Source organism: Panthera pardus, unplaced genomic scaffold (assembly GCF_024362965.1).
Source record: "Panthera pardus isolate Hobbes unplaced genomic scaffold, ASM2436296v1 HiC_scaffold_13, whole genome shotgun sequence".
In the NCBI taxonomy this organism is placed as follows: Eukaryota; Metazoa; Chordata; class Mammalia; order Carnivora; family Felidae; genus Panthera; species Panthera pardus.
Window position 1 is genome coordinate 186867365 of NW_026526688.1, and position 27973 is coordinate 186895337.

Sequence of the window (27973 nt, forward strand, 5' to 3'; positions counted from 1 at the left end):
GGAAGGGGCGGTGGCGGCGGCCGCGGGCGGGGAGGAGCCGCCGCGGGCAGTGGCCGGGGGAGGCGGCGGCGGCAGCGGCAGCGAGGGAGGAGGAGGAGGAGGAGGCGGCGCTCCGGCCGGGCCAGAGAGCAGCGCTGGGATCCGCGCGGCCGTGACCCCGCGGTTCCCCGGACGCCGAGCGCGGCCGCAGCGGACAAAGGAGCATGTTGGCGCCGAGGAGGGCCCGTCCTCCGGCCGCCATGAGGCTCCGGGCGCCGCCGGGCCCGCGCCGCGCCCCCGCCCGCCCGGGCGCCGGGCCGGCCCGCTAGGCCAGCCCGTCGCCGCTCGGCCCGCAGGCCCCGGCGCGCAGCATGGAGCCGCCCGGGCGCCGGCGGGGCCGCGCGCCGCCGCCGCCGCTGCTGCTGCCGTTCGCGCTGCTCGCGCTGCTGGGAGGCGGCGGCTGCGCCGCGGCGCTGCCCCCCGGCTGCAAGCACGACGGGCGGCCCCGAGGGGCCGGCAGGGCGGCGGGCGCCGCCGAGGGCAAGGTGGTGTGCAGCAGCCTGGAGCTCGCGCAGGTCTTGCCCCCCGACACGCTGCCCAACCGCACGGTCACCCTGTGAGTAGCCCTCGCCTCGGGTCCCCTCCCTGGGGCGCTTTCTCGTCGGGCCGCCTCTCTCTGCGCAACTTTGGAGAGGGGTGCTGCCGGCACCCACGCGCCTTTGTGTGAATGAAGCTGCAGGCAGGGATGGCGCTGGGGGGGTTGGCTTGGCAGGGGCGCGTTTCGGGGAAGGCAAGTGAATCCGCCCCGGAGCCGCTTTCCAGTTCCGCTAGTTTGCAAAGTAAAAGTTTTCGGGTTCCCTGGCGCGCCCCGCGCTGTCCCGGCGCAGCGCTTCTGTGGCTGCGCGGTGCCACGTGAGGATGCAAGTAAACACGCAGTCGGCGAAGTTGTAGATGGCCCATCCTTTGCTTGGGCTTCCAGAAAACACGGTGCTCCGTAGAAGCGCCGGTCCTTCAGCTTTTCTGCACATTAACTTACACTTCCATGCGGTTTGCATGAATGTTTGCAGAATACCAAAACAACACTGGGACTTGGAACGCCTGTGTGTACAATCCCCTACCCCCCAGACTGTTTCCTTGCCTTTCGCTCCCTTAGTTTTATCACACAGTAAAAGAACACCTTTTAAAATGGAGTTGTTATTAAGGGCGTGAAATACATTTGAGACGAACCGTGCACCTTCCAGCCCGGATTTCATGTGTTTGCACGTTCATACTTAAAAACCCGAGAATTTTGGAATTGAAAACTGGGTTTGTTGAGCCTCCCATGTCGAGGCACTTGATAGTTGAGTTTCCGACCTGGAAGGAAGAGTTTTTGGTCTCAGGACTCCATTTGTGCTCAGATTCACGGTCCAGTTTTGCAGGCGTGGTTCTGCCCATGCTAGCTGGACAGTTGAAATCTTGACTTGATTTTCTGAACGATGAATTGGCTTGCAAAAGTTCAAGTATTTCTAAGGGATATTTTGTCGAACTGAAACGTGAGCCTCTCTGTCCCGTATTCCTCTCCGTTCTTTTGGTTTGTTTCCTAAAAAAGAATCAAGGCTACCACTGTAAAAACACGAAGGCAGGGGGAACAGCATGACTTATGAAAAGCTTGAAGTACGATTTTTAATTTAACCCAAATTAAGCAGGAGGCTAGGGGTAAGAGAAGTATAAACCTCATTACTAAGACCTTTGTTCTTCCATTTCCATTTGTTTGAATTAAGAAAGGCTTAACACAGGGAAAAAGTGTTTTTGTCTATGGAGGCATGAAAATGGATAAAATAGTTTTCTTTGACTCGTTTACTGACCATTTGGTAGTGGCAGCAGCTGTATTTATTTATTTCTTACCCAGATTCTTTGAAGTGGAAATTTTGGGATGGGACCTTTAATTACAGTCTTGAGTCAAGCAGTGAAAACCCCATGTTGGAGATATCCCTTTATAACTTTGCGGAAATTAGTCATCATACATTTGGGTTCTGAATCGGTGGTGCTCCAGCTGATTCAAGTTTAGGTCGAGTTTTTCAGAATGTCAACAGTTTCAGCTGTATTAAGTCAGCTATTTGTAAGTTGTTTTCGTTTTGCAGAAAAAAAAAAAAGATGGTGTCATAGAAAATCACTTTTCAGCACATTATCAGTTAAGCTGTTTCAAAGAATTCTTAGTGCCTTTAAAATGTCATAATTTTTTAAAACGTTTATTTAGTTTTGGGAGAGAGCATGAGCCTTAGTGGGGGAGGGGCAGAGAGAGAGGGGGACAGAGGATCCAAAGCGGGCTCCCGTGCGTGCAGGAAAGAGCCCGATGGATGGATGTGGGGCTCCAACTCGCAAACTGTGAGATCATGGCCTGAGCTGAAGTCGGACGATTAACCAACTGAGCCACCCAGGCGCCCCTACAATGTACTATTAATCCAATATTTTTTGCACCTGAAACCTCTTTAGATGAAAATAATAGAATGTAGTGAATGGGGAGAAATTATAATTCACTTAAGAATCAGCTAATGTTCTGGATTACGTTGGTTCAAGTTATATCGGACCAGTTCCCTTATTTTGCTAGGGAGTACATTGGAGAGTCCTGCAGGGATAAGTGACTTGCCCAAGTTCCATAGTGATTGAGCATCAGGGTCAATGTCCCAGATTCCTGATGTGCAGTTCAGATGCTTTCTTAACTGTCCCCCCCCCCCCCCCCCCCCCCACCAAGGCTTTCATCATCTTATTAGTTCAACAGTTGTGTGTGTGTGTGTGTGTGTTGTTGTTGTTGTTGTTTTTGAGTGTTTCCTAGGTAGTGGCAGCGTGTTGAGGTTTAGACTAGGTGTTAATTTCCTCCGGGTGTGGCAAATTACCACACATTGGGTGGCATAAAACCAACAAATTTCTTTTCTTACAATTCTGGGAGCTGGAAGTTGCAAGTCAAGGAGTCAGTAGAGCTTTGTCTTCTCCAGAAGGGTCTTCTGACATTTCTTGGATTGTGCCACCCCAGTGCCAGTCTCTGCCCCTGTCTTCATGTCGCTTCTTTCCGGGGTGTCTCTGTGTTTCACATACTGCCCCTTCTCTTGTAAGAACACCAGTCATTGAATTTAGGGTCCACCCTACGTCCAGGATGATCTCATCCAAGGATATGTAACTTAATTACATTGCAAAGACCCTATTTTCAAATAAGATCACTTTCAGGGGTACCAGGGGTTTAGAGCTTTGGACCTCTTTTGAGGGCATACTATTGAACTCACTACAGAATATAAATAAAGCATGGTCTTTCTTTAGGAACACACAGGCAGTAGGAGAGAAATATTCATGAATTCAGAACAGTATGGTAAATGCTCTAATCCTGGAGTGTACATGTAGCAAAAGGAACCCAGAGGAGGGCAACCAAAGCCCCCTTGGGGCACAGTTGGTGGGATCCAGGATCTGAGGATCCTGAGCCAATTCGAGAAGGATGAGGTGGATACCTGTGAATGAAAAAGGTGATGAGATGAGGGGGAAGAAATGCGGAGTTGGTCTGTGGTAGACTCCCTACTTCCCACCCCATGCCCATGGGCTTGGAGGGTGCAGTGTTGGCTTGCTATGCGGTGCAGTTTATATTGCTGGATGTCAAGGGCAAGTGTCTACTCCCTGGAGTGGTCCAAGGGGAGCCCGCAAGCGCCTGGTCAAGGACAGACAGGCTTTCTGGTTCTGGTTTGAGTTTTAATTCCTTAGGTGTGGCCAACCATTTTCAGCTGCTGCAAGGAAATTTGATGGGGCTTGCAAGGATAGCAAGGATAGGATAGAATTTTTTTTCTTTTTTTAAATAATGAAAAGTAAGGTAATTTCTGCCTTGGGGAATGAACTAGGCTTCACCATAGCCAAGAGCTCAGGCCCTTCAGCTATCTTCATGAACAACATCTATTTTCATAGCCTTCGTTATGGAGAGGTCCAGCAGAAACCCTCCGCGTGACCACACTTCTTTCATGTGTCATGTAGTCTTTTGTATTAATGGAGTAAATTGCATTTATTATTTACAGCGAGATTGAATTAAAATTTGACTTTTAAGGTTTTTGTTGGAAATATATATTACTATTTTTTTAAAAATGTTTGTTTAGTTTTGAGAGGGTGCAAGTGGGGGAGGGACGGAGAGAGGAGGACAGAAGATAGATCTGAAGCTGGCTCTGCATTGACAGGCTGGCAGCTGCAAGCCCGATGTGGGGCTCCAACTCACTAACCTGGAGATCATGACCTGAACTAAAAGTTGGATGCTCAACCAACTGAGCCACCCAGGTGCCCTGAAATACAAGTTATTAACTTTATTCCTGTCTTATTTGATATTTTAAGTTTTAAAAATAATGAGGACTTCAGTTATAGAAAGTTTTACACATTTACTTTGCTTTTCAGATTTTTTTTTTTCCCATAATGCTACATGGAGATTCTAGGTAATTTTTTTTTTTTTTTTTTAATTTATGATTTGTCATGAATTGTACCTTAGGGACAATGTCTAGATGTTTCTCAGACTTTTTAAAACAATCAGATAATGTAGGAGGTTTGGTTTTTACTCTACAAAATGTTTGTTTTTGCTATCAAAGACCTGATTACAGACATCAACCAGTGTGCCCAGCTCAGTGTCAGGGAGACAAAAAGGAATGCTGTATTGTTTTGAAACCTCAACCTGGTTGGAAGAAAGGATTTGCACAAAAGCAGCATTTAGGGAACAATTGCAGACTGTCTGTAATTAAGTAATAAATCCTGTACTGCCAACTGTTTAAATGCTTTAGGAAGTCTGAAAAGATTGGAGATCAGTTGGGGCTGCGGACGCCCTGGGAGATTTTCTGGTTTCCTGGAGAAGTTTGGACTTGAGCAAGGCCTGAGGGAAGGGAAAGATTGGATTTTGTGCGGACATCGGGGAGTTACTGACAGGGGTGGGGACGGAGTGGTTCTACTGAAGCAGGGAGGTGGTTTTCAGAACCACTGGTCTGTACCAGGTATGTAATACCCAGGTGTGGTGGAGGTCAAGTTAGAGTAGGGGAGCGTGTGCAGGCGGGGAGGAGGAGGTGGGGGTGTGGCCCAGGCAGAAGCTCCCTGGAGCAGTGGCGGAGCCTGGTGAAGTGGGGGACTCAGAGGGGGGAGCATGCGGTCGTAGAAGCCAAGGCACGTTCAGGTTTGAAGGAAGGAGCGGGTGCCCATGTTGAGAGATGCTGGGGAATCAGGACCAGGAAGGCCAACGAGCTGAGCACTGGATTGGCCTGCTTGGCGCTTTGGTGCCCTCTGGGGGTCAGAGGCCATGAGGGGAGGTTGGGGTGGCTTCGAGGGAGAAGGGGGTGAGTGAGGATGTTGGTGGTAGCATCTAGACGAGGAAGAATTTCGGTGCAAAGGAAGGTTTCTTAGGAGCAAAGGACCATGAGAGCACATCGGAGTAAGCTGGACAGTAACTTGGGTGTGGGGCACACGGTGGATGGAAGATGAGATGAGCTAAGCGTAGGCACAGGGTTTTGCTGGCAACAGGCACTGTTCGTTCTCGAAGAAGGCGGTGGTGAGGCAGGAGGGCTTTGGGAGTGCAGGTGGGTTGAAGTGGGGGTTCTTTTATGTTCCCATAGACGTGGAGGCAGGGTGAGGGAGGAAGGAGAAACAGGAGGCTGGCCTTTGGAAGCTGGGAGAGCTCGCTCGCTCGCTGGGGATTGTAGAAAAGTTAGCAGAGTGGAGTTGTGTCCATTTCTGCCTTGTGATCAAATTCGAAGGCACATAGATGACCACAGTTCTTTCTCCAGTCGCATTCAGCCCAGAGGTGTAAATAGTTGGGATTGGCTCGGCTGCTTCTTGCCAGGGCAGTGCCACAGAGCGAGAGAGGCATAGGCTGTGGCCTGAAGTTCTGTGTCAAGGGTTAGGTTTTTATCTTTGAATTCGAGGCCATCCAAACCTTTTGTAGCCTTATTTCCCAATACTTGGCACCAATTATATTTTCTTCACGTGCATATCAGTTGAGGCACTGTTAATACTGTAGGCACTCGGCTGGGTGCTAGGGGTGTTCAGGGATAACGTAAGACGTGATTCTTTCGTCTAAGGATCAGTGCTATGTGCGAAGTCTCTGCGTAACCCAAGTGTGCCTCTCATTGCCCCCTGACTTGGTTTCCTGTGCATCAAGGGTAAGTCTGTCGCTCTTGCCTGGAAATCCTATTCTGGTAAATTCTGGGTCCTTCACAATCCAGCTCAGCTGCTGTGAGCTTTTTTGTCACCCTTCTGGCTTTGGATCCGTCCCTTCTCTGAAGCCAGGTAGTGCTTAACTAACTGTGCTCCCATGTCCCTCTGTGACACTTTATATGACACTTGCTCTCCTAAAGCACGTACCCTTGAAGGGAAGGACTGGGAAACCTGTCTTAATACCGTGCCTGGACTGTGGGGTGCGAATTGTTCTTAATGGGCATGAGTCATACTGGCAAAGATAATACTGTATATGTGGTACGACAAAAGGACAGTGGAGGGATGGAAGAGGGATGCGAATTCAGATTTTCACCCTATTATGGCAAATGAGAACACTTATTTATTTATTTTTAGGTTTTTTTTTTTAATGTTTTATTTATTTTTGAGGGACAGAGCGTGAGTGGGGGAGGGGCAGAGAGAGAGGGAGACACAGAATCCGAAGCAGGCTCCAGGCTGCCAGCTGTCAGCACAGAGCGCAACGCTGGGCCCGAACCCACGAACTGTGAGATCATGGCCTGAACCAAAATCAGACGCTTAACCAACGCAGCCACCCAGGAGCCCTGAGAACACTTGTTTACTTAGGTCCGCGTTTCATGGCCGTAGGATCCCCAGTTCAAGAAGGGTACGTGAAACTTGTTTAGTTACATTTGACAGAAGTGATCTTATGTGTCTGGTGAGTACACACATAAGGCGGCGTGGTGGCAGGTTGCTCAGAAATAGTGCAGAATTTTGGGCAGACTTAGGCGTTTGGTCCATGAACGCAGACCTTAAGTTTTTTTCCAACAGGATGGGAAGCTTTTACATGATCCAGACTCTGAATCTTGTTGCTTCTTGCCTGCTTGGAGCGCTCCAGCATCAGGAGTGTGTGAGAGAGGTTGGTGGGTTTGGCAACAAACCAGAAATTAAAATACCAGGAACAAAAGAGCACAGGAATGTTTGGAGATCCTTGTCCCAGTTCATCCACTTTTCCCAGGAGCCTGTAAAGATGGTTTTAAAAAACAGACAAAAACAAAAACAAAACACACCAAAAAACAAAACAAAACAAACACCCCCCCCCCCCCAAAAAAGCCCCAGAAGTAAAAGCTCTCGGAAAGTCAGAAAATGACAGTGTGAAGTTTTAGTGTATGTAATCAGTGATTTATTACTATTATTCTTTGCTATTTAGCTGCCTGTCTGAAAGCCATTGTTTTCTGTATTGGCTGCATTCCTGTGAAGGGGTCTTCAATCCCTTCACAATTAGCTGTGTGAAGACACAGCTAATTTATTGTTGGGTGAACATTTTCCTTGTAAATAGGCAAAAATTAGGATACAGAGCTCTTTTACATTTTAGTAGCTTGTTAAGTCAGTTTTTGCAAAGGTAAGGAAGCTATAGATGCAGGCTTGCTCAATGAGTTTTTAATTGTTGCCAGACTAAATTTATTTTAAAACTTAATGTAATTTTCATGCTTTGTGGTTTAGCTTGCATTAATGTTCCTGTGCAATTTTAGTCTGAGGAGAGAGTTTTAGAGAAAGTAAGCATCTTCTCCCAAGGTTTTTTGTTTTTTTTTTTTCTTTTCATGACTAAACTTCTCAGAAATTTCTGGTAGGGGAATATCCTGCGTGTTGGCGTGGGGTGAACAGAGAGGGAGTGGGCATCTCACAGAAGGCCACTTTTCAGTACCATGCTGAGTACATGGCAGTTCACCCAGGGAAGCATTTCTTGTCCTCAATTCCCTCCTGCTCAGGGTCTGAAGGGAACAAAAGGAAAGTTTAGGGATTGGTGTAAGAAGTCTGCAGAACAACCCCTCCCCCCAGTGCTCTGGTCTTCCTTTTTCCTTTCTGTAAGTTGCAAGCCCAGGCTTAAATCTGTGCATTTCCCCATACAGCGGGGTCTGTCCAAAGACCCAAATCTACTTTTGATGTTTACTGTTCTGTACTGGCATTCTTTTTTTTTTTTTTTTTTTTAAGTTGATTCTAGTATCCAACTTTAATAAATTTACCACATATTCTTTCTTTTTTTTCAACATGTTTGTTTATTTTGAGAGAGAGAGAGAGAGAGAGAAAGAGCACAAGTGGGAGAGGGACAGAGAGGGGGAGAGAATCTTAAGCAGGCTCCATGCTGAGCACGGAGCCTAATGTGGGGCTCAATCCCACAACCCTGGGATCATGACCTGAGCCGTAATCAAGAGTTGGATGCTCAATTGACTAGCCACCCAGGTGCCTCTTGACCACATTTTCTTATGGCAGTGAATATTTGGGTTTCATTATTCATTTCGTTGGTTTAAAAATACAAAGAAAACTATGTAAATTGTATATAGGAAGAAATTATGTTCCCTAGTGAACTGTAATCTTACAAATCTTTAATAAAAGGGAAGGTTAAAAAAAAGTTCCTTGAGATCAAAACTGGGAAAGAAAAGGAAAAACAGTCTTTCAGATGACATGATCTTGTTTTGAAGAGACCTAAAATGGGATTTGATATTTGCTGAAGTAGTGTATTTTTTTTTAATTGATGTATAGTTTCTATACAACGTTATCAGTTTCAGGTGTACAACATAGTGATTAGACAATTCTATACATTATGCAGTGTTCCCCACAGTCACCATCTGTCACCATTCAAACTTATTACAAATATTATTGATTATATTCCCTATGCTGTACTTTTTACCCATGTAACATTTTATACCCGGAAATATGTACTTCTGAATCCTTCTCACCTGTTCTGTCCCTCCTTCCTTTGGCAACCACTAGTTCTCTGTATTTATGAGTTTGTTTCTGTGTTTTGTTCATTTCTTTCTTTAGATACCACATAGAAGTGAAATCATATAGTATTTGTCTTTCTCTGTCTTATGTCACTTAGCATAATACCCTCTAGATCCATCCATGTTGTTGCAAATGGCAAAATGTTACTCTTTCTATGGCTGGGTAATACTTTATGGTTTATACCACATCTTCTTCTTTTTTTTTTTTTTTTTTAAGTTTATTTATTTTTGAGACAGAGAGAGACAGAGCATGAACGGGGGAGGGTCAGAGAGAGAGGGAGACACAGAATCGGAAGCAGGCTCCAGGCTCTGAGCCATCAGCCCAGAGCCCGACACGGGGCTCGAACTCATGGACCGCGAGATCGTGACCTGAGCTGAAGTCGGACGCTTAACCGACTGAGCCACCCAGGCACCCCAACCACATCTTCTTTATCCATTCATTTGTTGATAGACGCTTAAGTTGTTTCCATGTCTTGGCTATTGTAAATAATGCTACAGTAAATATAGGGGTACATATATCTTTTTTAATTAGTGTTTTTGTTTTCTTTGGGTAGATAACCAGCAGTGGAATTACTGGATCATATGGAATTTCTAGTTTTAATTTTTTGAGGAGCCTCCTAGTGTTTTCCATAGCGGCTGCACCAGTTTACATTCCTACCAATAGTGGAAAAGGATTCTCTTTTCTCCCCTTCCTTGCCAGCACTTGCTGTTTCTTGTCTTTTGATACTAGCCATTCTGACAGGTGTGAGGTGACATCTCATCGTGGTTTTGACTTCATTTCTCTGAGGACTAGTGATGTGGAGCATCTTCTTGTGTGTTGGTCTATTCAGGTTCTCTGTCCATTTTTAATCAAATTATTAGGGTTTTTTTTTTTGTTTTTGGTATTGAGTTGTGTGAGTTCTTTATACATTTTGGATATTAACCCCTTATTGGATATATAATTTGCAAATATTCCTCTCATTCATTAGGTTACCTTTTCACTTTGTAGATGGTCTCCTTTGTTGTACAAAAGCTTTTTAATTTGATGTAGTCCCAATGGTTTATTTTTGCTTTTATTTCCCTTGCCTGAAGAGACATATCCAGAAAGACATTACTAAGGCCATTGTCCAAGAGATTACAGCCCATGGTTTCTTTTAGGAATTTTATGCTTTCAGGTCTTACATTTAGATCTTTAATCCATTTTGAGTTAATTTTGCATTTGGTGTAAGAAAGTGGCCCAGTTTAATTCTTTCACATGCATCTGTCCAGTTTCCTCAACATTTATTGAAAAGTCTTCTCCCCATTGTATATTTTTGCCCCCTTTGTTGTAGATTAATTGAACATATAAACATGGGTTTATTTCTGAGTTCTCTTTTCTGTTCCATTGATCTATGTGTATTTTTGTGCTAGTATCCTACTGTTTTTATTACCATAGCTTTGTAGTATATTTTTTCTAAAAAACATTCTAGTTTAATTAAAATACAGTATTATATTAGTTTCAGGTGTTCAGTATAGTGAATCAACAATTCTGCACATTACTAAGGGCTCATCATGGTAAGTGTAGTTTTAAAATTGTTTTAAAATTGTCCTCAATCTGGTATGTGATGCCTACATCTTTGTCCTTTTTTTTCTCAAGATGCTTTGGTTATCTGGGGTATTTTATGGTTTTGTACAAATTTTACAATTATTCTAGTTGTGTGAAAAATACTATTGATATATATATATAATATATATATAATATATATATATTATATATACATATTTTACGTCTGTTTATTTTGAGAGAGACAGAGACAGCATGAGTGGGGAAGGGGCAGGGAGAGAGGGAGAGCGAGAATCCCAAACAGGTTCCATGCTGCCGGCACAGAGCCTGATGCAGTGCTGGAATTCATGAAGCCATGAGATCAGGACCTGAGCTGAAACCAAGAGTCAGATGCTTAACTGACTGAACCACCCTGGTGCCCCCTGTTGGTATTTTGATAGGGATTGCTTTGAAACTGTAGATTGCTTTGGACTGTATGAACATCTAACAATATTAATTCTTCCAATCTGTGAATGTGGAATTATCTTCCCATTTGTGTCCTCTTCATCAATGTCTTACAGTTTTCGGATTACAGAAGTTTTATCCCCTTGGTTAAATTTATTCTTTGGAATTCTTTTTGCTGCAGTTGTAAAAAGGATTTCTTTATTTCTCTTCTCTGTTACTTCATTATTAGTGTATAGAAATATAACAGATACCTGTATGATAATTTTGTATTCTGCAACTTTACTGAATTTATTAGTTCCAATTTACTATTGGTAAAGTCTTTGGGACTTTTTCTATATAATATGTCATCTGCAAATAATGACAGTTTTATTTTTTCCCTACCAATTTGGATGCCTTTTATTTCTTATCTGATTTCTGTGGCAAAGACTTCCAGCGTTATGTTGAATAAAATTGTAAGAGTCACCTCGGTGTCTTGTTCCTGATTTTAGAGGCAAAGCTTTCTGTTCATCATTGTGGGTTTGTCATTATATTAATATTTATTAATATGTAGCTGTATTATATACACACACACACACACACACACACGTATAAATAAAATAGGGCTGTGGGCCTCTATTATATTGAGGCATGTTCCCTGTAAACCCACTTTGTTAAGAGTTTTTATCATGAATGGATATTGTACTTTGTCAAATGCTTTTTCTGCATCTACTGAGATGTTTTGATTTTTATCATTCATTTTGTTAATGTGTATCATGTTGATCTTGTGGCTATTGAACCATCCTTGCATTCCTGGAATATATCCCACCGGATTGTGGTGAATGATCCTTTTAATGTATTGTTGAATTTAGTTTGCTGGTATTTTGTTGATTTTTGCACATATGTTCATCAAGGATTTTGGCCTGTATTTTACTTTTCTTTTTTTCTTTTTTGTAATGTCTTTCTTTGGTTTTGGTACCAGGATAATGCTGAACTTGAAGAATGCATTTGGAAGCTTTCCTTACTCTTCTAATTTTAGGAATAGTGTGGGAAGGATAGTTGTTAACTCTTTAAATATTTGATAGCATTTACCTGTGAAGCTGTTTGATTCTGAATGTTTATTGGGAGTTTTTTAATTATATATTCAATTTTGTTACTAGTACTCTGTTTAGATTTTTTGTATTTTTCTGACTCCGTGTTAGAAGATTGTATGTTTCTAGGAATTTATCCATTTCTCCTAGGTTGTCCAGTTTGGCATTTAATGTTTTTGCAGTAATCTTTTACAGTTCTTTATATTTCTATGATGTCAGTTGTTACTTCACTTTGATATCTGATTTTATTATATATGTCCTGTTTTTTTCTTGACGAGTCTTGCTAAAGGTTTATCAATTTTATCTTTTCACAGAACTAGGACTTTGGTTTCATTGATCTTTTCTATTGTTTCTTTTGGAATCCTTTATTTCTGGTCTGGTCTTTATTACTTCCTTTCTTCTAACTTTGGGCTTATTTTTTTTCCCTCTCTAGTTCCTTTAGGTGCAAGTTTGGATTTATTTGAGATTTTTTTCCTGTTTCTTGAGGTGGACCTGTATCCCTGTAAGCTCTCCTATTAGACTGCTTTTGCTATGTCCCAAAGATTTTGGTGGATCATTGTGTTGCCGCCTTCATTTGTCTCCAGCTCTTCTTGGATTTCGTCTTTGATTTCTTTGACACATTGGTTGTTTAGTAGCATATGGCTTAGTTCTAGTGGCATTTCTGATGATTCCCATCCTGTTTTTAAAAATGGCTTGCTTTTGCATTCATTCAACAAAGTTATTCACTGCCTACTCTGTTTGTTGTAGACTTAGGTGGGTTTCTGTGACTTTTTATCTCTGGGCATGACTTTTTCTTTGGCCATCAGACCAGTTTTATCCTAGTCCTGTATGCTCGTATCCCTTTCTGGAACTCCATTTCTTGCCCTTAAGCTGTCCAGTATCTCTCCTACCAGACTTGACCACTGGCTCTTTGTGATGTGATTTAACCTGCATCTCCCTCCATTGCTGTGCTCTGCTAAGAGAGCTAGAGGTGGCAGGGGTGGAAGGCGGGAGTGGGGGCTAACAGGTGGATTTGTAGAAATTCTTATAGGCATTTCTAAGGGAAATTTGTAAGACTGGCTTAGGAAAACCTTGTGAGAGGGGCTCATAGACCTTTTTGTTCAGTGACCACCATTGTTTTCCCTCAAGTCCACCTGCCGGGCACAAAACCTTTCCAAACCTAGTGTGTCTCAGATCTCTTGTGGTACATAATCACTTCCATTATTTATAGCAATTCTTTCCAAGAACTTTCATGCCATGACCTGTATAGGTAGTGATGATGTTTGTGTGAATGAGGCCCCAGGCTCTGCATCCCAGCCCCAGGGGTTGAGGGGAGCGGTTCTCTCAGCTTTCCTATAATCTGGTCGGTGGATTTTTTTGTTGAGGCTTTTCAACCTCGCATTGAGTCACCTGGGAGCATTACAAGTTCAGATGCCTGGGCCACAGACCTCCGCTCTGATTTAATTGTTCCAGAATGAGGCCTAGATGTTGGTATTTTTCACACCTCTGCAGGCAAGTCTGATGTCACCTGGGTTGAGAACTTGTTGTCTAGTAGCCCGGCGACCTGAGGGTTAACCATCTTGACCAGCTGTCACCCACTGCCACAAAAGTAGAGAAAAGAATAGAGGGACACATTGGGGACAGCTGCCTCACGTGGGAGGGAGGGAGTGTTTTAAGTGGAGCAAAGGTGGATGAAAACGAGGAGACATTTAGGTAGCTGAGAGCTTTAGGGGGCCTTATTCACAGGAGACAAGACAAGTGACCATTTGTAAGGTAGGGAGTGATGTGCTGCAGGTGGATTTAATGTCAGGTCGTGGGGTTAAGGACAGTTAGGTTGTAGCAGTGTGTTGTGGCACCAAGTGAGCTGAAAGGGCCTAACAGCAGTGAGCGTTTGTCCAAACCAGTATTTAAGGGCCTGGTACTCTGGTGGAGCCCCCTGCCTGAGTGTACCTTAAACCCATTACTTTAGATTTAAAGTAGAGATTTAAATCTGGTCGTAATGCATTATTAACATAAAATGATGGAGGAATGAGGAGAGGCCTAGTTTCCCAGGTATATACCTGCTCTGGGAATTTTGGTGGGAGGGAGGTCTTACTAGTTAAAAAAAAAAAAAAAGTCTTATTTTACTTTGCATTGTGATTATTAGTGAAGTTTAATATAATCTGACATGTTGGGGTGCCAGGGTGGCTTAGTCAGTTAAGTATGCGACTTGGGCTCAGATCATGATCACGAGCCCCATGTCAGGTTCTGTGCTGACAGTTCGGAGCCTGGAGCCTGCTTCGGGTTCTGTGTCTCTTGCTCTCTCTCTCTCTCTCTCTGTCTCTCTCTCTCTCTCAAAAATAAACATTAAAAAAATTTATAAATCTGATGTGTTTACAAAACTCATTTGTGTTCGACCACCTTCTCTGTACACTTTTATTTTCTAATACCATTTTCCCCACTTGATACTCTTGAGATTTTTAGAGACCTTCTAATCATCTGATAACATTTTAAGTTAAAAAAAATTTTTTTTAAGTTTATTTTGAGGGGGAGAGAGAACATGTGTTTGCACGTGGGGGAGGGGCAACGAGGAGAGACAGAATCCCCGGCAGGCTCTGTGCCATCAGTGATCAGCGCACGGCCCGTTGCGGGACTCCATCTCACAAACCGTGTGATAGATCATGACCTGAGCCGAAATCAAGAATTGGACGCTTAACCGACTGAGCCACCCAGGCTCCCCTCATCTGATAACATTTTAAAAATTATTTTCTTGCTGATTGGGTGGGACAATGGAGGCTGGACGATGGGCATCCTTGTCATATTCTTGACTTTATAAGTGATCGGCATGTTGGGCAGACCAGGACAAGAGATTTTCTGTATCCTAGGCTGTGACCCTGAACGGGCTCTTATAGGAGGCACTTGCTAGTTGCTTTTAGCTCTTTATCAATTCAGATGACTGACCTTCCTGTTCTTAGTTTAAATAACATATATACATCTTTTGACCCCCCCTTTCTCTGCCACCCCGATATTTTGCCTTAAGTTTAAATTACATAGTGTTTGAATTGGGCATATTTGAAATCTTTTTTTTTTTTTTTTGGTTGGTTGTTCCAACCTGCCCCTGTGGGAGTGGGGCAGGTCTACAGAATTCTATATTCTATACAAAGAAAGCTGAATTATCCAGACCCTTAGAATCTTAGAGTTCTTGCTCAACCTTTTTAGATGACAGTGCCATGAGCATAAAGGAAATCTTTTGGCATAATTGCTAGCTCTACGTGAAAAAGCGCTGCTTCCTCCCTATTTAAGAATGGTCTTTGCAGTCAAGATGTCCCTGTAAAAGAGGAATAAGCACGCCGCCTACCGAGGCTGGGGAGAAGTAGAGAATCCCTGGCGTAATCGAAGCTCCCCGAGCCCCCTGCCTCCCACTTCCCACATCCCTAGTACAGGGAATAATGCACAGGATGTGATTGCGAATTAAATTCACTCCCCATATGAGGACATTTCGGAATTATAATACCTCGTTCCGAATATGTGACCTGGGCTCATAGAAGGTCTAGAAGGTCTGTTCTTTTGAGGTCACAGACCCTTGTTTTGCTCCTTCCTTCAGTTGTAGCACCTGGACTTGTATTGCACATGCACTTCTGTGATGGCCTCTTAGTGTGGGCTGGACCAACAGGGCGTTGTAGATTGTGTTTGGGACGGCCCTTCAGTCTAAACCCTCCTTAAATTTAATCGAAGGGAACTTAGAGTGGCCTCAGAGGTGTAAGTGTGATAGAAATTCTTTAATGCAACTGTTAAAGTTTTTTTTTTTTAAGTCTGTTTGAATCTAAGTCTAATTAAATTGATTCATTTCCCATCAAGATAAGACTTAAAAGCATCCTTTGTTTTATTGTGCAATGCTTCCCAGCTTTTTTCTCACGAAGAGGCAAAGAGAAATTGACGAGTGTTGTATTCATCTCCAGGACCATGTTTAAGACAGATGTGCTTTCTATTAGATTAATCTTTTTTTTTTTTAACCTGCCTTTTTTTTCTTTTTAAACAAGACCAAGCATAAACTCTCCCTTAATGCCCAAGACTCGACTAGAATTCTAAAGTCATTACAGTACTGTGGGCCTGCAGTTCACCTTCACAATCCCAGGCTGCTCCTTCGTTCCTTGTGACTGGGTCCTGCCTCTCGTTTGCTTGCATTAAGGCAGGCGTCATACTGTGTGGAACTATTTATAATCCTCACTGTCTTACCAGATTGTGAACTCTTGATGGTGATACTTATCTCTGTGTCTTCAATGTCTCCCCCGTAAGCGCTCAGTAAATCTTTGTATAAAGAACTCTCATTTCCCCCCACTGGTTTTTAAATTAAGTTTTAAAAATGTTTCTATTTTTGAGAGAGTGTGGGGGAGAGACAGAGGGGGGGATACAGAGGATCTGACGTAAGTTCTTTGCTGACACCAGAGAGCCCAATATGGGGCTCGAACTCCTGAACAGTGAGATCATGGTGGAAGTCAGAGGCTTAACTGACTGAGTCCCCCAGGCGCCCCTTCCCCAGTATTTTTTTTTTTTTCTTTCTTTCCTTAAGTAGGACTGGGAACAGAATGTTGCATCATCCTTAAGAGGGATGAATCTATCATGGATAAGCTTCAGGTTCTTGAAAGCAGAATGCCCAACCTACAAGATTAGGGCTTAGACTCCCACTCTTCATTTGCTAGTGAAAAATGTCTTCCCAGATTAGTTTGTCCGCCTCCCTTCTTGATCCCACTCCCCACTACCTCTTGAGAAGCCCATCACTTACCTTTCCTGTGTTTTGAGTTTCTCTCCTACTTTGTGACGTTTCTCCTAGGCATACACCGCCGTGTCCTTTTCTCCTCTCCCCAAACACCCCCTTGTAGCACCATGTTGGAGGGGTCACTCTCTTCCTTCACAATATAGCTTCTTGAAAAGGGGCTTGAATCCATTGTCTTCATCTCCTTACTCTTCATTTCACTTTCAACCCATTACTGTCTCGTGTCTGTACGGAGCCCAGCCTGAGTCCGTCTAGATGTAGACATTTTCCATTCACCACCACGTGTGTTGACTTCTGGTTCTTTGATGGCCACCACCTGTTATCAAGCTCCCCTAATGATTGAATCTTGGCAGTTCACACAGTTTGCGCCATGAAGCTCTTAGGAAGAAATGGTTAGCTTGGCTGTGTGGTTTCTCTGTCAAGATAGACCATGGAGAGCCTTGTCCTAAATAATGCTTTTTGAAGTGCTGAGAATGGGTGTCATCTGATCCGAACCCATGAGAAATAGAGATTGTCCACTTGAGATTACTGCCATTTTAAAGCACCCTGGGTACCTGTGTGACCAGTTTTCAGGGTTCCTTACTTAAATAAAATTATTGGAGTTCCTGCAGGGGTAAAGTTGAAACACTTATGCATCAGCTTGGCTAGAAGTTAGCAACCACAGACCGGGACCCTGAGCATAAAAACTTTGTCAGACTTTTCCTCGTTTAAGCTTTGTGACGTTCTCAGGTACTTGAGTTAACGTTTACATCTTTTCCCATTTGAGTGATTTTTTAAACCTTTTAAATTGTGGGTGTCCTGTCGGCACTGCGTGACCAAAGGTGAGGGGGGATTATGGAGGCCTTCTACGTGGTCCTGGTACGTTGAGTAGTACTGGATGGTGGCACCTTTCAAACGGAAGGTGTAGGGGTCGTGCAGTCTGGGAGTACCAGGCTCCTGTTGTGCCTGGAAGATATACCTGGGAGGTGAACCTAATCTGGCCCAGTCAGGTTCCCTCTCTTTTAAACTTCTTTGTCTTGCTAATCTATGAAACTGAGCCTTAGTGGTTATATTTTATTCTGACCCTGAGGGATTAGTTTTAGTTTAGGTTAGGTTTGGTTATTTTTAGGGATGCATTTATTTTTCTGTTGGGAGGCGGTGGGATAGTAAAGTCAATCTAGAGATTCTGGTCGTCTTTTCTTTCAAGAGCATGGGAATTGGACAACACTACCAAGCCTTCTGATGAAATTAATTTGATAGACCTGCTGCTTCCAGTTTGGATGTCGCCTAAAGATTTATGATTGAGTTACATGGTTACAAACTGTTTCTTTCTGTTGCTGGTTTAACTTTCTCCCAAAACCGGTTTTGTAATTACCAGGAAATACTGGAGAACAGGAGAACCTTAAGCTGTCTATAGAGCCTTTCAGCCTTCAGAACTACCTTTATATACAAGAACCTTTCACTGAGTTATGAGTTGTAATGACGGCCAGCATTCAGATGTTTCTCATGTACCGGGTACTGTGCGAAATGTTTCACATACCACAGCTCAATCATGAAAACCAGTTCATGAGGTTGCTGTGGTCCCGCCCCTCCCCAACATCTGACAGGTGTGCCAGCTGAAGTGTGGACAGGTAAATCGATCCTCTCAAGTTACAGGCTTTGTAGGTTTCTGGCGTCTGTGTCCTCTGGGCCTGTAATTCTCAGTATCATGTCCATAAAAGATAAAACAGACAATTTAGGTGCTCACTTAGGCAGTGGGATTGGGGTTAAATCTTTTTTTTTTTTAATTTTTGAAATTTACTTATTTTTAGAGAGCAGGGGAGGGGCAGAGAGGGAGGGAGAGAGAGAGAGAATCCCAAGCAGGCTGTGCACTGTCAGCGCAGAGCCCAATGTGGGACTTGATCTCACAAACTGAGAAATCATGACCTGAGCCAAAATCAAGAGTCAGATGCTCAACCGACTAAGCCACCCAGGCGCCCTTGGGGGTTAAGTCTTTGTCGAACAAAAGATATGGGACTTCTTTACTTTGAACCATTTCTTTAGCAGTGGCTGGCTGATGAGATAACAAGGTAACTGAGAATTCTCACCTGGTGCATATTCTGTCCAAGGAACTAACTGTTGAAGGAAAGAATTTTAATGTCCTATTTTCCTATCATCGAGTGGCTTTGGGGGGTGACTAGGGCGGTGGCACTTAGGACGGCCGTGGAGTAGTATTGATGATTAAATAATCAGTCCTTTTCTTGTCTGCATTCTTGAGGTTGGAAATTGTACCCTGGAATGCTAATTGACCCTGTCTCAAGCCTGGCTGCCACTTTCAGATGAAAGGAGTGATAGCGAAGGGAAGTAGCTGCGTTTGGGTAGGTTTCCACTTTTAGGGAGGGTCCACACCTACGTGTCACAGTTGCGCTGGGTAAGCAGGGCTCTGGCATTCTTATTCCCTTTTTGATAAGGATGACCAGAAGGAGGGTACAGAAGAAATAGCAATGAGACCGGATGGCTGCGTGGGTGGCTTACGGTAGCTTTGATACCAAGCAGAATGGTGACCCGTAGCCAGTCCTCACTTTTCTGGCCCTCCCTTTCTTGAATAGTAAAATGGGGTTTTGAAGCAGATGATCTTCAAGGGCTCTTGAACTGGTAAAGTTGTATGATTTTATATATCCCACTAAAGCAGACCAAACCTGACAAAATCACGAGGTAGATTTAAAAATCCATGCACGTTGAAGGAAGCTCAAATTGTTTTATTAGGATTGATTCATTGCATTATAATAGGTGCAGCAGCTGTTTTCTTGGGGGAGGGGGTGTAGTATTGGGTCTGTTCAAGTCCTGAGTCTGGTCTGTGTGGTTCCTGAGCTCCTGGGCGTTTTCTTTTTCTTTTTTCTTTTTTTTTTTATGTTTATTCATTTTTGAGAGACAGAGAGAGCATGAGTGGGGAAGGGGCAGAGAGGGAGGAAGACACAGAATTCGAAGCAGGCTCCAGGCTCTGAGCTGTCAGCACAGAGCTCGACACGGGGCTCGAACTCACGAACTGCGAGATCGTGACCTGAGCCTAAGTCAGACGCTCAACCGACTGAGCCACTCAGGCGCCCCACCTGGGCGTTTTCGTACCACTCCTGGGGCTAGTTGCCCCTCACCGGCTGAGACCTGCCCTCTCCCTAGGGCTACTGCCAGCCTTGGGACCGTGCACTCCCTTTCTGTTAATTGGATTTCTTTTTTGACTCTTAGTTCCCATCTTTAACATCTTGGTAGACTTTGTTAGCATCTGAACTCCGGTTGTCTCTTTGTGTAACCCTATTCCTTCCTCTGTTACAGGAATATAGATTTTTAACTTCCCAGCTCAATGAATCGGCCAGCTTGCTTGTCTGAATTTTTGAGTCTCAAAGGAATTGACAGGGTGTCCATAATGTTTGGAAACCTCATCTTACTTTCTTTTCTTTTCTCTTTTCTTCTTTCCTTTCCTTTCTCTTTCTCTTTCTCTTTCTCTTTCTCTTTCTCTTTCTCTTTCTCTTTCTCTTTCTCTTTCTTTTGTATATTAGAGAGAGAGAAAGAGCCCGAGTGGGGGAGACACAGAATCCGAAGCAGGCTCCATGTTCTGAGCTGTCAGCACAGAGCCCGACGTGGGGCTTGAACCCACGAACCCCAAGATCATGACCTGAGCCGAAGTCAGATGCTTAGCTGACTGAGCCACCCAGGTGCCCCTAGACTTTCTTTTTAGCATAGTGAAGATACCCTTCATGACATCATACACACAGTCACGTATTTTTTCCTTTTATCTCCAGACTTAGTGCATCTTTAAAAAAAAATTTTTTTAATGTTTATTTATTATGAGAGTGAGAGAGTGTGCGAACAGAAGCAGGGGAGGGACAGAGAGAAGGAGAGACAGAATCCCAAGCAGGCTCCTGCACTATCAGTGCAGAGCCCAGTGTGGGGCTCAAACTCATGAACTGCAAGATCATGACCTGAGCCGAGACCGAGAATCTGACGCTTAACTGACTGAGCCACCCAGGCGCCCCCAGACTTTATGCATCTTACAGATTGTGTGCCACACAATTATTTTCTTGCTGGCATGCTCTCCTACCCTTTACAGCTTTGCCTGTGTTACCACATATTTTTTTATTAAAAATTTTTTTTAATGTTTATTTTTGAGAGAGAGAGACAGAGTGCAAGCAGGGGAGGGGCAGAGAGAGAGGGAGATAGAGAACCCAAAGCAGACTCAAGGTCTGAGCTGTCAGCACAGAGCCCGATGCGGGGCTGGAACCCACGAACTGCAAGATCATGACCTGAGCTAAAGTCAGACGCTCGATTGACTGAGCCACCCAGGTGCTCTACCACATATTTAATACAGCTCTTTCAATGCCAGTGTTCTGGCTGATGCTGTTTCACGGCAGTCCCCACTGACTCTGAATACCTAACTTCTCTCTAAGTGGGTAGGCCAGGTTCTGGTCATGATCCCTCCACCAATTATAAAACTACATGTGGGGTCATAGTTGTCTATGATCTACTTCTGCACTGGAGCCAGTATGACAGATAGATTTCTTGAGTGTCTGCACTGGTGAATTGGGAATAGTCATCAGGAGTGTCGAGTAAGTGTATCAGGAAAGAGCTAGGACTCACTCAAGGGCTGCCGTGGGCCTGGGATGGGGACCACTAATGAGCTGCCCCGGGATGGGGAGGTGACGGCACACATGCCATTGTTTGCCAGTCGCCCCAGAAGCCCAAGGCTCTTAATCATTTCTTTTTCTTTTATAATCTTAGGATCATATGGCTTTTTGTGCATATCCATGTTCTTTACTGTTTGAGAGCGTTTTCAACAGCTACTTTAAGAGTGGCTTGGCATACATTTATAAAAGGTCTCAGGAGATTTCTTACTGGAAGAATTATTTAGATTCTATACTTAGTAGTAAGCTCTCTCCTTGTCAAAAATATTGATTTCACTCCTCAGTGATAGTTTCTAAAATGTACTTTCCAAATATCTTCTAATAGCGTGGCTCCTAGCATTTGGACCAGCAGTCTAAGGATCTTTGGGAGATTATACTGGAGGAGAATGCTGGTTCTCATATATTAAGAACTACAAATTAGTGAAAACAGACATGATCTATTAGAAATATGGGGCAGTAATAACAGGCAATGTCTACAGAGTGTGCCAGATCCTGTCCTGTGTGATTTGAGTGTTGTATTAGTTAATTCATACAGTTCCCTGATGATATCATTATTCTGATCCCTCTTTGTGTCTGAGGATGTGGGGCATGGAGGCTTATTGATTTCCCTGAGGTCACTAGCCAGTAAGTGATGGAACTGGGACATGAGCCCAGACAGCCTGACTCTAGAGCTCATGTTTGTAACCCGTGTGTTGTAATGGTCAAGGGGTATTTCCAGACCTTCAAGGGAAGGAAACAGATTCTCAGTCGGAAATGCAAATTGGAATTTTGAGGTACCACTTTTCACTACTTAGATTCAAGTGTGACTTTGGTAGGAACTACTTCATAGCTGATGTGTAGACTTAAATCCCTCCTTCCCTCCACCCACGTCCGCTCACTCTGGCCTCGCTGCTCTTGGAGCTCAGGTGTTCTGCAGCCCAGTGTCACCTGAGCGGAGGACCCGCCCACCCTGTGCCTGGACTTCTGACCTGTGTGCCAACTTACCGGTGTTGATTTAAAGCACTCAGTTTGTAAAATTTGTTGTGCAGCAGTAGAAAACTAACAAAGAACTTTGAGGGGTTGTCTCTGTTTGAAAGGATTTTCCCCTTCCTGTCTGCCCTTTGAATTTCTACTCCCTTTTAAAAAAAAATACTTATTTTGAGAGAGAGAGAGAGAGAGAGCTTGTGAGAGTGAGAGCAGGGGAGGGGCAGAGAGAGGAGGAAGAGAATCCCAAGCAGGCACTGCGCTGTCAGCATAGAGCCCGGCGTGGGACTCGAATTGTTGAACTGTGTGATCATGACTTGAGCTGAAACCAAGAGTCAGACACTTCACCGACTGAGCCGCCCAGTTTTTTGTTTTTTTGTTTTTTTTACACAAAGTTCAGAAACGCTTGATCATTCTGCATTTCAGCAACATTTAAACTGCATTGTGTTTGGATCAGTCATGCACCCTTTTCGTAGCACTTTACATTTAGACCACAAGGATTATTTCTACACATGAATCTAGCTGTGTATCCTTGGTGTCCCTCCTAGCACAGAGTAGGTGCTCAAATATATTCTCAAGTAATGTGTAGTAGGTCTGTCAGGAATTTTAACTTAAAAATCAAAGATTCAGAATTCTGAAAGGACCTCAGTATGGTCCCAGGAGAGAGCTCTCTATTTGATTAAAATGCCAAATAACTTGCTTTTATTGTATTCATAAATATTAAATGTCCAGTGTTCTTTATGATGTATAGACACCTTGAAAAATGGGCTCCCTTTTCTCACGGAGCTGGTGTGTTCATGAGATAAGATGAAGTGTTCTTTAATAAACGGTTTTTCATTTTTGGGCATTTTAGACGTATATCTAGACTGGCATAAAAAACCGTTTAGTTTTTCTTAACCAACTGCTATTTAAATACATGTAGACTTCCTGCTTAATGCTAAAGCATAAAAATAGATGATTTCCCTTTTGTTTATGAAACTGCTGAATAAAGAATCTGAAACAATTATAAGAAGGAACAGGCCTGAAGAAATGTCAGGTCTTTGATTAAGAATGAGTGGAAACTTGAAAGGTTATTTAACGAACCATTTGAATAGTTAAGCATGACCATATGCCCAAGATGACACCTGTTGTCTTACTGTAATTATTAATGGCACCTTGTTTTATTCTCAAGTGTCTGTTTGATGATAAATTATATTGTGACCCTGTAATAGTATGTTAGCGGTTGATGTCTTTGACTTGCCGTCTCCTTTTAATAATTATTCACCTCCCAGAGATTGAAGTTGGAAGTTGTACAGCATCAGGTTTCAAGAAGGCAGGCAGACTGTCCTGAACTTCCTCCCGGACTCGCCAAATCTGTGGAAGTGATATTAAAACTGAATGATAAAAACACCCACGTTTTCGTGTCTGTTTGGAAACTTACAGGGTTTTTTTTTTTTTTTCTTTATCATGGAATTCACAAATTTTATTAGAATACACCTGGGTGTGTGTGTGTGTGTGTGTGTGTGTGTGTGTGTGTGTGTGTGTTTAAAATTGATTTGCCTGGCATGTGGTTAGTTTTTTATAAGTCTTCAAACTGGAGATATCCCCCCCCCGCCCTTTTTGAGGGGTTTATATATATATCTTTATCAGACATTACTTTTTTATTGTGGTAAAATACACATAACATCTCTAACCATTTGTAAGAGTATAATTCAGTGGCGTTAAAGACATTTGCAGTGTTTATAACCACTGTTACTATACCTGCAACATTTTCATCCTTTCCAGTGTAAACCCTGTACCCACTGCATGATAACTCCGTAAACCCCCCTTCCCCTGAACCCTGATAACCTCTGTACTACTTTCTGCAGAGATCTTTCCTTTTACTTAATTGTAGTCATTTTTATACCTGTTCCTTTTTTTTTTTTTTTTTTAGTTTTATTTTTGAGTAATCTCTACATCTGACATGGGGCTCAAACTCATAACCCCAGCATCGAGTTGCATGCTTCACACCGACTGAGCCAGCCAGGTGCCCCCACTACCTGTTCCTTTTTTTACCCTCTGGAATCTGTATTACTTACAAATACTCCAGATTTCATGATTTGCCTCCCACTGGTGTCTGTCTTGATTTTTATTTGCTGAATTTAAAAAGTCAAGCTATATGATCTCACTCATATGTGGAATTTAAGAAACAAATGAGCCAAGGGGGAGAGAGAAAAAGACAAACTGAGAAACAGACTCATAACTGTAGAGAACAAACTGATGGGTTACCAGAGGGGAGATGGGTGGTGATGGGAGGGCGGGAAATAGGTGATGGGCATTAAAGAGTAATCAACATCACTATTCATTAGGAAATGTATATTAAAACCACATTTAGTTACCACTGTGCTAGAACGGTGTAAATAAAAAATATTCTGGGTGCTCCTGGGTGGCTCAGCGTCCGACTTTGGCTCAGGTCATGATCTCGCGGCCTGTGGATTTGAGCCCCGCATCAGGCTCTGTGCTGACAGCTCAGAGCTTGGAGCCTGTTTTGGATTCTGTGTCTCCCTCTCTCTCTGCCCCTCCCCTGCTCGTGCTCTCTCTCAGAAATGAATAGATATTAAAAAGAATAAAAATAAAATTCTGACAGCCCCACCGGTGGGGAGACTGTGCCACAGCCCTCACACAATGCCAGTGGGGGTGCAGTATGGTGCAGTTGCTCTGGGAAAAGGATTTGGTAAGTTTTTTATGAAGTTAAACATGCACGAACCAGCGATCACACTTCCAGAGAGTTAGTTACTAAAAGAAATATGTTCACACAAAAACCTGTCTTCAGATATTTGTAAGCAGCTGTAGTCCTATCACCGAAATCTGAAAGTTTCTCAAATGTCCTTCAGCTTGGTAAATGATAAACCGTGGTCCCTCTCTACCATGGATTGTTGTTACTCAGCAAGAAAAAAGGAACAAACTACTGACGTGTGCAACACAGATGAATGTCCCAATATGTTAAAAAAAGGCGGGGGCTGTGATGATGAGTTATCACCTATAATACTCCCAAGGGTTAGAAATCATCTTTCTTGTAGCTCTCCTGGTTTCCCTACCCACCACACATATGGAATAGCATTTTGGGTGCTGGAAAGCCTTTGTGCTAGGTTGCCTTTTATTTGGTTACTTTATGTGTTTAACTTTTCCAAACTCAGAAAATGAACAAGCAATTTAAATGGACACTTTACCAAAGGATATTTATCAATGACAAATAAGCATATAAAGAGAAGCTCGACATTTATACTAACAAAATTACAAAAGAGATACGTCATCATACCTACTAGAAAGGCCCAAATCAAAATGACAATATCAAATTTAGAGGGTGTGGAACAACTGGAACTAAGTGGGGCTATAAAAGGCTACGACCACTTTGAATTTATTAATGCCTAAGCCCTATGACCCAGGAATTCCAATCCTAGATATTTAATTAAGAGAAGAAAACTTACGTCCACAAAAAGTACGTACGTGGTCTTCATCACTTAGTGAGGAACTGGAAGCCCAGATACCGGTCAACAGGGATAGTAAACCAATGGAGGTGTGTGTATTTGCATGGTAGACTCCTACTCAGAAATAAGGGAGAAATTATACAGCAGTGTAGATGAATCTGAAATAATGATGTTGAAGACACAAACTGTGATAAGCATTCCCAAAAGACCAACTTAATTGATGGTGGGGGAAGTCAGAAAGTGATTTCAACAGGGTAGAGGGCAGGAAGGAATTTTCTGAGAGGATGGCAGTGTTCTCTGTCTTGTTTGGGTGGTGATTGTATATAAAGGTGTATAAAACTCAAAAAGCATCAAACTGAATGCTTCCGTACATTTTATTATATGTATGTTACAGCTCAGTAATAACAAGGCTAGGATTGTGCATTAAAAGTAAGTCAAGGTGAGGTGCCTGGGTAGCTCAGTTGGTTAAGCGTCCGACTTCGGCTCAGGTCGTGATCTCGCCGTCTGTGAGTTTGAGCCCTGAATCGAGCTCTGAGCTGACAGCTTGGAGCCTGCTCTGGGTTCTCTATCCTCTCTCTCTGCTCCTCCCCCACTCATGCTCTGTCTCTCTCTCAAAAATAAACATTAAAAAATTTTAAAAGACTTTGAGGACCCCACCAAGCATGTCTCAAAAGAAGAACAACCATAAGAAAGTGAGAAAAGTAGGTCAGTCAGTGGTTGAAGCTATACCCAGGGCTTCTGTGAGAATTGATTGGGCCATAATACAGTCTTGTAAACAAAAAAGGGATGAATCAGTTGCAGACTTTCGAATTTGCTTAGAAGAAATATTTAGACAGCATTTTGGTCTCAGGGACTGTGAAGCTAATATTGCCTTGTCTGCTCATTTTGTTAATGGGCTTCTCCCTGAGCTTAATGATTTATTAAAGAAACATAAAATAAGACGGGAGATCACTCCCCTTTCTGAGCTCCCCACATCTTGCTGAGCATTTTGAAAGAATATTAGAACAGAAAAAGGGGTTATCCAGCAAATAAACTCATGGCCCTACAGTTATAACAACTACAGGGGCCTTGACCAAACTTTAGAACTAACTTTGCACCTGCCTCTGTTGAGGAGATACTTGTCAAGATAGAAGCAAAAGGGACATTGGATAAAGGACTTTGCCCTCAAACAACCTGATTATCCAAGAAGAGGAAACACTCCACCTTCAGATTCTCAAGATAGCACTGATGGGGCTGAGGAATCATCTGGTAAGCCACTCCCAGTAATTCCTGTAACTCATCAGGGTGAAATGAAACTTGAAATAAATGAGAAATCTGCAGTGTGCTGGTAGATACCAGAGGGACTCTTTCTCCTTTTAACTCCACCATGGTACAGCAAGAACTTCTTCAGAGTAATAAAATTGGTTTGGCGATAGGAGTCCAGTCCAAAGAGTTCCTTTATCAACGCCCTTAACTTTGGCCCTTACCCTCTTCTCCGAAAATCATGCCTGTCTCTTAGGAGACACTGACTCTGTAAATCTCCTGGCAAGTTACCTACTTCCTAAATTCAGAGGTCAAATAAATTTTGTCTTCCCCAACCATATAAATCTGTTAATTCAGTTTTTTGGACATGGGGGTCTGACATTTGACTGTTCAGGTGAGGTTCGCTGGTGCCTCTGTCACCAGCCTGTAAGAGACCACTGCTGAGCCCTCCCGCCACTCACAAGTTCCAGCTGCCCCAAGAACAGTGAGGGGTTTGAGCTGAGCACAACTATGAAGTGGGCTATGGCAAGAAAAAGGGAAACCATGACCACTCCAGAGGACCCAGTGGCCAGAGAGAACAAGGGAGCAATCCAGAAGTCTGCTTTTTTTTTACTTTTTTTTTAACGTTTATTTATTTTTGGGACAGAGAGAGACAGAGCATGAACGGGGGAGGGGCAGAGAGAGAGGGAGACACAGAATCGGAAGCAGGCTCCAGGCTCTGAGCCATCAGCCCAGAGCCCGACGCGGGGCTCGAACTCGCAGACCATGAGATCGTGACCTGAGCTGAAGTCGGACGCTTAACCGACCGAGCCACCCAGGCGCCCCCAGAAGTCTGCTTCTAATGACCTGTGTCAAAAGTTGATAAGAAACAAAAACCCAGTGAATCACCAAAGTGGTAATCAGTAGAACTTTACTGTGCACACACCAAAAGGCTGTTTGCCAACCATGAGCACTCAAACCGAAACATGGAATGAGGCTCCACGGTGGCTTATATCGCATGAGGGCAGTGAGTGT

General features: G+C 43.4%; 1 protein-coding gene across 2 annotated transcripts in view; it reads left to right on the forward strand.

Moving 5' to 3' along the window:
• The first annotated feature begins 297 nt into the window (after positions 1–297).
• Positions 298–27973, forward strand: part of ADGRA3 (adhesion G protein-coupled receptor A3) — a 134336-nt gene continuing 106660 nt past the window's right edge. Inside the window, exon 1 of one of the 2 annotated variants that reach the window (XM_019453601.2) lies at positions 298–595. In XM_019453601.2, coding sequence (XP_019309146.2) covers positions 351–595 — 245 coding nt within the window. In that variant the 5' untranslated portion in view covers positions 298–350. The remainder of the gene's footprint in view (positions 596–27973) is intronic. The other variant, XM_019453600.2, reaches the window with a different exon arrangement.